The 10,003-nt window shown below is 39.8% G+C and overlaps 1 protein-coding gene across 1 annotated transcript; it reads left to right on the top strand.

The window, feature by feature from the left end:
• Window positions 1-1,613: 1,613 nt before the first annotated feature.
• LOC141595206 (uncharacterized) lies at window positions 1,614-2,333 on the top strand. The gene is made up of 2 exons (XM_074415176.1): window positions 1,614-1,769; window positions 1,836-2,333. The coding sequence occupies exons 1-2, from the start codon at window positions 1,614-1,616 to the stop codon at window positions 2,331-2,333; spliced, it is 654 nt and encodes a 217-aa protein (XP_074271277.1).
• Window positions 2,334-10,003: the final 7,670 nt, after the last annotated feature.

The raw sequence follows: 10,003 nt of genomic DNA, 5'->3' as shown, positions 1-10,003 counted from the left end.
TTTCCTGCAAGCAACATGACGGCGCTCAAACATTCACAAAACCGTTTTACTCCAATAAATTCAACCATAAAATCTTCATTAAATTCAGCTAATGCTTCGTTAATGCACTCTACTACACATAGTGTTCCTAAAGTTGGTAACTTTCCTTGTCCTTCATCATCAGATACTGGTAGAACAAGGGCTATGAATGATATTCAGGGAATTCCTGTCCTGAATTTGACTGAAGGAGAGACCGTTCAACCTGATAGCTGGTATGTTAGGCATGGGGGGAAGGATATTCCAATTATGGAGCCGATACTTGAAGAGGAGGAAATACCGGATTTACTTCAATTTACAGCAGATGATATTAAACCCGAGGTAGAATTCTGGAGTCACTCTGTTATGTGTTATATTTTGGGTGCTAACCCACCTTGGGATATTGTTGAGGATTATGTCTATAATATCTGGAGTCAGTTTGGTATTGATAGGGTTTCGTTCCTTGATAATGGTGTGTTCATTGTAAGATTGACTAAGAAATATGGAAAAGATGCCTTACTAAAATCTGGTTATTATATGTTTGATAATAAGCCTGTTATTGTTAAATCATGGGAACCGGATATGGAATTAATTAAAGAGAAGGTTGCAGTTGTCCCTGTTTGGATCAAATTATATGGGATTCCTTTGAAGTTTTGGGGCAAATGTTTACCACAAATTGCTGGGCTTGTTGGGAATTATGTTAAAATGGATATTTAAACTCAGGATAAAGTTAGACTCAATTATGCCAGGGTAATGGTTGAATTGCCTATGAATCAGGAATTGATTGAGAGAGTCAAATTTTTGGATGAGTCTGGTAACTTGGTGACTGTCAGGGTTGAGTATGAATGGAGACCTATGTCTTGCTCTAGTTGTAATGGAATTGGGCATAACTCGGCTCAATGCAGGAAACCTGACAAGAGGAAGGCTAAGGCTCCCTCTGTTAAGAATCCTCCTAAACAGCAGAAAGTATGGAGACCTCTGCAAAAACCACAGAAAGAACCTGAAGAGATTGTGACCCCTCCTTCTCTGTTACCTGCAAATTTCCCTCCTTTGGCTACTGTTAGAGCTACTCTTACCATCAAATCCACACCAGCTAAGCAAATCATGCGTATGAATAGGCAAGATGGGATTGTTGGAGTAAGATTGTCTGGGAGATTTAGTCCTTATACATTCATGGATGCGTTGAAGAGTAACTCTGCTACTCAGGGGGGAGTAGTAGAGAGTGGAAAGGACCCCCCTGACCCTGATATTAATGCATAGTCTGGGTTTTTGGAATGTACGGGGTCTAAATGACCTGAATAAGCAGAAAGTGGTGAAATGGTTTATGCACAATAATGGGGTAGGTTTATTTGGTTTGTTGGAAACTAAACTGAAACCTGGTAGTCTATTGAAGAAGAATACCTCAATTTGTGATGGATGGAGTGTCTCCACTAACTGCAGTTGGCATAAGGGTGGTAGGATTTGGGTGTTTTGGAAGCCTCATCTTTTTGATATTCAATTTTTATCTTATAGTGCTCAACATATTCATATGTTGGTTCATTCACAAATTGATAGCAAGAAATTTTATCTCACTTTCATTTATGCTTTTAATGATCTAAATGGGAGACTTGAACTGTGGAATTTTTTTGAAGAAGTTTTCTGAGGATTGTCATGACCCTTGGCTTTGGTTGGGTGATTTTAATACTGTCCTCAGTCCAGTTGAGAGATTGGGTGGGAGCACATCTGATGCTGAAATGGAGCATTTTCAGGACTGTGTTTCTATATGTTGTATGTAGGATATTGTTGCTACTGGTGCTCTTTTTACATGGTCAAACAAACAGGCTCCTTTGGAGAGAGTTTATAGTAGGCTTGACCGTGCTATGGGGAATCTAGAATGGTTTGAACAGTTTGGGGACAGTGTGGCTCATTTTCATCCTGAGGGCCTCTTTGATCACTGTCCTTATACAGTAATGGATAGGAATTCTGAGATTAAGGGGAGGAAAAGTTTCAAATACTTTAACATGTGGGGGACTGCTCCAACTTTTAAATCTCTGGTTTCTGATTGTTGGTCCAAGCACTATCAGGGGACTAAGATGTTTGGGATTGTCAAAAGACTTAAAGATTTGAAACCTATTCTTAAAGCTCTCAACAGAGATTGTTTCTCTGATATAGAGAACAATACCAATATAGCTAATCTTGCCCTGGAGAATATTCAGAAAGCACTTATTGATAGCCCTAGTGATGCTGATCTCTTGCAGCAGGAACTGGATTTGGCACATGATCTTAAGGATCTTATAACTGCCAGAGATAGCTTCCTGATTCAAAAGGCAAAGGTGTAATGGTCCCTGGAGGGAGACCTAAATACTTCTTATTTTCATCATTCTATAAAGAAGAGAGTAATGATGAATAAGATCTTCCAGATAGAGGATAAGGATGGTAGACTGTGTACTGATGGGACTGCTATACAGTCAGCTTTCTTGGATTATTACCAGGATCTACTGGGTTCTCATAAGTCTACTGATGTTGTGAACTCTAATGTGGTCAGAAAAGGTGTGTGTTGTACTGAGGCACATTGGGCCTTACTCAATAGACCTGTCACAGCTGATGAGGTCAAGAAGTGTCTCTTTAGTATTCCTTCAAACAAATCCCCTGGTCCTGATGGGTATACCAGTCATTTTTATAAGGATTATTGGGACATTGTGGGCAAAGATATATGTGAGGCTGTTATTAATTTTTTTGACACTGGTAGGTTGCTTACTCAAATAAATTCTACTGTCATCACTCTGATCCCTAAGATTGATAGGCCTACTAGTGTTAAGCATTACAGACCTATCTCTTGCTGTAATGTGATTTATAAAGTTATTTCAAAGTTACTTTGTTCTAGATTGGCTCTTATTCTCCCTGATTTGATATGCAAGACTCAAGATGCATTTGTTAAAGGGAGGAGCATATTGGAGAATATATTGATTTGCCAAGATCTCATTAGGTAGTATAATAGAGGGAAAGCCTCTCCTAGATGTCTTTTGAAACTTGATCTTCAAAAAGCTTATGATTCAATTGAATGGGCCTTTGTCGACCAGATGTTAGAGGCTCTTCTCTTCCCTGAGAAGTTTAGAAGAATGATTATGCTTTGTATCTCTACTCCAACTTATACTCTTAACCTGAATGGTGCTCAGTTTGGATTCTTTAATGGAAGGAGGGGGCTTAGGCAAGGGGACCCTATCTCTCCTCTTATTTTCTGCATTTGTATGGAATATCTATCAAGACTTATGGACTTTGCTACTAGAAAGTGGTATTTCAGATATCATCCTATGTGTAAGAGCTTGAGATTGACTCATTTACTCTTTGCTGATGATCTCCTAATGTTCAGTAAAGGGGATGTGCAATCTATCATGCTTATTCTTAGAGTTTTGGCTACCTTTTCTGGCTCTTCTGGACTCAAGGTCAATGTTGCTAAATCAGAGGTGGTTTTCAATGGAGTATCAGAGTCCCTGAAACAGGATATAGCTCAGGTTTCTAGTTTCCAAGAAGGTACACTTCCTTTTAATTACCTTGGGATTCCTATTCAACCTGGTAGATTAACCAAGGCTAATTGTAATGTGCTTTTGGATAAGATTGTTTCAAAGATTAGAGGTATAGGGGCTAGAAAACTAAGCTATGCTGGTAGACTAGTCCTTATAAACTCTGTGCTGAATACCTTGCACAACTACTGGGCTTCCATATTTTTGATCCCTAAGGGTGTTGTCAAGAGAATAGAGGGTATTTGCAGAAATTTTCTCTGGTGTGGGGGTTCAGATTATAACAGGGCACCTTTGGTGGCATGGCATCATGTTTGTTGCAGTAAAAAAGAAGGTGGTCTGGGTATTAAGGATGCTGGGGTGTGGAATATAGCTAGTGTGGGAAGACTAGTGAATTGGATTTATACAAAGGCTGACAGGCTATGGGTCCTTTGGATTGATCATATCTATATGAAAGGTGCTGATTGGACTGCTTATCATCCTCCTCCTGACTCCAATTGGAAATGGAGGAATATTTGCAGGTTTAAAGATCTCTTAGTAGGTGGATATCAGGATAATTGTTGGACTGGTTCAACTGGTGAATACACTGTCAGTACTGGATACCATTGGTTATAGGATCCACACCCTCCTGTCCTTTGGTATCAGGATGTTTGGGACTCCTGGGTTCTTCCCAAACATGCTTTTGTTGGTTGGTTGATTCATAGGGCAGCCTTGAACACTAGATCTAAGATGTTTAAGGTGGGCCTAAGTGTTACTGCTAGCTGTGTTTTGTGTGAGATGAGGGAGGAGACACATGATCATCTATTCTGGGAATGTGCCTACTCGTCACAGGTTATTGCAGGTTTGGAACAATGGTTGCAGCTGAAGCTTAATACTCCTTCTAGCTCCATGTCTAAGTTGCAAAGAAGAATTTGTAGGGTAGTCAAGATGGCTGCCTGGTATGCTCTCTGGATGCAAAGGAACACTGCTCATTTAGAGCTTACTCTTTGTAGGCCTGAGAAGTTGACTCAACAAATTCAGAATCAGGTGCATGGTCGAATTGTAGGAAAGTTAAATGATTGTATCATGCCAAGGGATTGTAATTGGCTAAGTAAGATTAATATTCGATGTCCTTTTTGTACTTAGTCTAATATGAGAGTGGAGTCTTGTAATAGTTTGGGTTGTAAAACTTCTTTATTATTAATTAAAAAAGCTCACATTCTACCAAAAAAAAAAAAAAAATACAAATATACACATTTATTCGCAATAATTAAATTGAAATTACTAATTATTATAACAAAACTAATTAATTCTAATTTAAATAGTTAAATGAGCTTTTTAGACATTTAAGCACACAAAATCGAGTTAAATGAAGGTATAAATAGGGGTAAAATCGGTACTAAAATTATAGTTATCATCATACAGATAAGGGAGTTGAAATCCGACCAACGACCGAAGCCGAAGTTGACATCTTTCCCGACGTCAATTTTTTTGGAATTTAGGAATCCCGTTTGGCATATAGGCACTATATAGTCTACTTTGAGTCGTTTGTTACCTGCGGTTTACTCATAGGAATGCTAGGAACCGCCGGCCTTATAATAATAAGGCACGTGTAGTTTATGAAATGACGTCCGACAGTTAGGAGTTCTTCTACGAAAGGATTCTATCCAGCGAAAGCGAAACATATGCGGTGAGCGAAGTCCCTTTCTAATTTAAATTAAATAAGGCTCGAGCAAGCTGGTTGATTAACAACTTAAGACCTCGGTAATCCATATCAACCTAGTGAAAATAAAATCCTCCCAAGAACCAAAACCGTAAAGCAATAACCTAAAGATTAAAACTAGTGCAACCACAACACCAACTACTACAAGACCAAGAATTATAAACAAAACTCCCTTTACAAAGAACCGAAACGAGATCAAATTAAACAAACCGAGTAAGCACAACATGAAAATCATAGGATGAGAATAAAGGAATCCAAAATTGACAAAAATACGCCGGTGGACGACCCGATAGGTGAGGAAAGGGGTGGGGGGACACAAAATAATCCATTGTCGCACAATCAAGAAGGGGAAGACCCTTTATCCACATCAAAATACGACCCATCTCTAAATAAGGGAGATAAATCATATCAAGGAGAAACCAGGGAAGGGGCGAGGGGTTGGGGGAACACCTCCTTGACTGCATGCAAGGCAAAAGGAGACCGAAATAGGGATCCAAACACAGGGAGACCAAAGTGACCAAATTTAATTTATTACACTCCGAAAACAAATAGTTAGCCAACAATAGAGACAAACATGTAAGAGAACTTTCCAATTTTTAATCATTTTCTTTTTGATCGAAGACAAATCCAGTAGCAAAACTAGAAAAGGGGAAAAATAAGGAGGATAATTTTCAATTAGGTTGATGGATAATAGTGTAACACCCCCACTTACCCGGCCAAGGTAAAAGGGGATGTTACCCATCTCGGTTTAACGAGATAGTCCATCAAAACCGCAATTTAAAAACAAGTTAAATGTTCAAAGTTTAGTGGCAATAATTACTAGAAACCAAGTCTTCAAAATTTTTGAATTACAAGTTCCAAAATAAACAAAGCAAAAACATAAAGGCATGACTAAGTGAGACTATCATGCTAAGATAACTCAAAGATTGTCACACGCGTCCACCATCATCATGTAACGATTAAATCAACCTACTCACCATGTGATCGGAAATATCATATGGATCACGGTATATAAGTTGGAAAAAAAGGTTTTGTGTGCATATGGGCCACCCGCACATTGGCGACATAACGGCGGTTCGAAAGACATGTTCGGGGACGTAGAAGAATGCTTTCGACCAGATCGCTTTAGATCGGTCGATTTCATCTCGATGAAGGTCCCGAAATGATGTAGAGATGTTCGGAGTTGCCACCAAGCAATTATGGGATGCTTGGAAACCGTTCGTACCCACCTTTTATCTTGGTCAAACGACGCAAAAAGAGGTGCTTGACATAGGTACTAAAGATAAGGACTCGTCCCCCTTTTAGCATCCTATCGCAGAATGACTCTCGTTGCCCTGGATAAGGTCGTCCACTATCCAAAGGTTCTAAGTAAGAGGTGAGGGTTAGTATTGGGAAGCCCTTTAATCGGACACCCAATCCCGCCCGCGTTAGCAGCCTCTACTGATCGATCGTGGTTGCTAGTGCAAAAGTTGATAAAACGGGTTAAATGCATGAATGCGCATCCAAAAGTTTTAACCTAAGATGTGAACATTTGCTAGTCGGTTGTTAATCCAAGTATCAAGCAATTGAAGTCGAGTTGAATTTAGGATTGATTTGCATACAAAACGGAAATTAAATATCCATTTACCAAGTTTGGTTTATGGTGCATAACACGATCCATCTATTTGAAAAAGTGTATTTAAAGTGTAAAATGTAAAATGTAAGCTCGTCAAGCTGATCCGTCACGTATTCGGGTCAACAAAAATCAAGATCGTCCTGAATAAGTGCGGAAAATGAATCAGAATAGTGCCAGGCACTCCCTTTGGGACGCGAGCCTATGGGCGATGCAATGGGCTTCCCCTGGTTTTACAAAAGGTGAAGAACAGGAGGACATTGGGGCCGTGTCAGATGGCGGCCCATGTGAACCTTCTGAGTTTGCAAAAGGTTGTTAAAACCATTTTAAAAGGTCATTAAAACCGCTTTTGTTGAAAAGGTTGTTAAGACAGCTTTTGTGTGAATATGTTAATGTAGTTTGCACGACGCGGGATATATACCATTATGTCAGTAGTATTCCGTGTCGGGTTTAGATTGATAAGCTTGACATGAATAGTGTGTAAATAAAAAGTGCAAAATGTGTATGCTTAACCGTTTCGTCACCGTTCTCGAATTAAACCGACATGGCATATATGTTAGTCAAGGATAACATGCAATATGGTTAAGATAAAGAGAAAATAAAAAGGAAATAAAATGAAAGGTGTTTGATATGAACTAATTATATTAAGTTCATTGCTTTGTAATTAGTCGATATTTATCTTGGTACTTGTAGATACCCAGTATCTGCTGAGACTCCAACAAACACCCGATGATTATCGGACTACAACATGTTTTGGGATCGCAGCGTTTGATCGACAGTTTTTGTACAACTTTACGTCGAAAACTTAAAACGATTTCGAAAACAAAACATTTCAAAAATACCTGGAGTGTTTAATGCACGACGAAGGGGTCACAATGACACTAACTAGAGTCAAAACCGACACCGGACCAAAAACCGACTCGAAAATTCAAATCCCGACTCCAACAACGAGTCAAACCGAGTCAAACACAAAAACCAAAATATCTCAAAGACTTCTATGCTAAGATTTCCCGGATTCATGTTGGTCAAGTACCAAACATGTGACTAAAAATCCTAGGATAGAACAAATCATGATTGCGTTTGTTGTGAAAGCGACAACACAGCTCAAGACCCGCGACTTGGCTCGCGCCTCTTTGAGCAGCCCAGGTGGCCACGTCGCTCAAAACTCACACAACCACTCATTCTCCTATAAATACCCCTCAAATGCCACCCATTTGAGAATTACGCGAGTGTCCACCCCCTCTTTTCTCCCTTAAAATTCTCGACTCGACTTCTAAAGTCACAATCCGACGCGTATTTACGACCTACCGATCGTAAACACGAGCCTTACACATTTTTTGGTACCGTCATCGTGCATTAAACCACTTGACCGACCACTTCGACCACTACACCATCACTAAACTTTTAAAACACTCTTTTACTTACCAAAACGGTTTTAAACCGAGTTTTTTCCGATCAAACGAGTTGTTACACTTACGTCGGTCACTCGCCATAACCAAACATGTAAGTATGAGGGTGTAAAAATCCTCTTTTATTATGTTTTCATTTGTTTCATAACTCTAACATGCTAAAACATGCATAACATGAACCAAAACATGGAATAAATGAGCCAAACCGATTTTTGGTCTGAGGCAGAAGCCCCTTATGTCGCCAAATGGCTCGCGCCTAAATGGGGTACTCAAACCAGAGAACAACCGTGTTTGTTCTCGTCATTTCCCTTAATCCATTTTTCATATTTGTAATCGGTTTTCACTATCTCAAGTATTTTCGAAACCTTTTTGTTTCATTTCACATGTTTTAACCATAAAGCATTTTTCACACTTGGTTCTTCATACCATGACGGTTAAATACGTGTTTCGGTGATAATATTTGGTTAATGACATTTAAAAGGTATTTAAAGCCTTTTATTTCATTTCTTTACATTTTCAAACAACATATTGTCACCAACACAAAGTCATCCTTGGTTCTACATACCATGCCGGATTTTAACCCGGGTACGATGATGAGTACCAACTAATTACATTCAAAATGGACTTAAAACAATTAGTCCATAATCATTTTCAAAACTATTCATGTCAAGTTTGCCAAATCGAACCCGACACCGAATATTATCAAATAATGATGATTATTCGAGTCTAGTTCTTCAAATCAACAAATGCGGTCTAAAACGACCCCTTCAAATCAAATCGGGTCCAAATACCCATTTTCAACACGTTTTATAACGTTTTCTAGATAGTCAAAACAAGGCATACAACCGTCGGCTAACCCGCGCCTCAAGCAGGCCTTTTCTTTCTCATTTTCAAAACCAGAGGGAGGTCTCTTACACTGCCGGCTGGCTCGCGCCTCTTATAGCCGTCTGGTACAGGGCCTGTTCCCTTCCAGTATTAGTCTAGGACGATCCCGACTCCAGTTAACCCGGATATAGGACGGATCAGATGACTATCCAAACCATATTTGCAAAATGCCTTACTAAGACAAATGGATCATGTTATGCACCCTAAACCTAATACGGTAAATGGATGTTTAATTTCCGTCTTGCATGCAAATCAATCCTTAATCCAACTCGACATCTTATACTTGATACTTGGATTAAAGCAACCGACTTAGAAAGCTCTCACATGTTAGGTTTAAATCATTGGATGCGCATTCATGCATTTAAACCGTTTTATCAACTTTTGCATTCAACCAACCAAGATCGATCAGTAGAGGTCGCTAAACGCGGGCGGGATTGGGTGTCTGATTAAAGGGCTTCCCAATACGTACCTTCACCTCTTACTCAGAAACTTTGGATAGTGGACGAACTTATCCAGGGCGTACGAGAGTCATTCTAGAGATAGGATGCTAAAGAGGGACGATTTCCTTATCTTTAGTACCTATGTCAAACGCTGCTTTATGCTTCGATTTGACCGAGGTATAAAGTGGATTTGAACGGGTTCCAGGCATCCCACAAATGCTTGGTGGCGACTCCGAACATCTCTAATCGTTTCGAGACCCTTACCGAGACGAAACCAACCGATCTAAAACGATCCGGTCGAAGGCATTTTTACGCCGCCGAGTGTGGCTTTCAAAAGACCGCTGCATGTCCACCGATCGGACTGGCGTGCAGGTGGCCCGTGACTACGGACCGGAAGGTGGCCCCAAATCCACAGACCGAGACGTGGCCCATGTCCACAGTAC

This window comes from Silene latifolia, chromosome 8, assembly GCF_048544455.1.
Source record: "Silene latifolia isolate original U9 population chromosome 8, ASM4854445v1, whole genome shotgun sequence".
In the NCBI taxonomy this organism is placed as follows: Eukaryota; Viridiplantae; Streptophyta; class Magnoliopsida; order Caryophyllales; family Caryophyllaceae; genus Silene; species Silene latifolia.
Note: the sequence above shows the minus strand (reverse complement) of the source record. Positions and strands in the feature narration are given on the sequence as shown.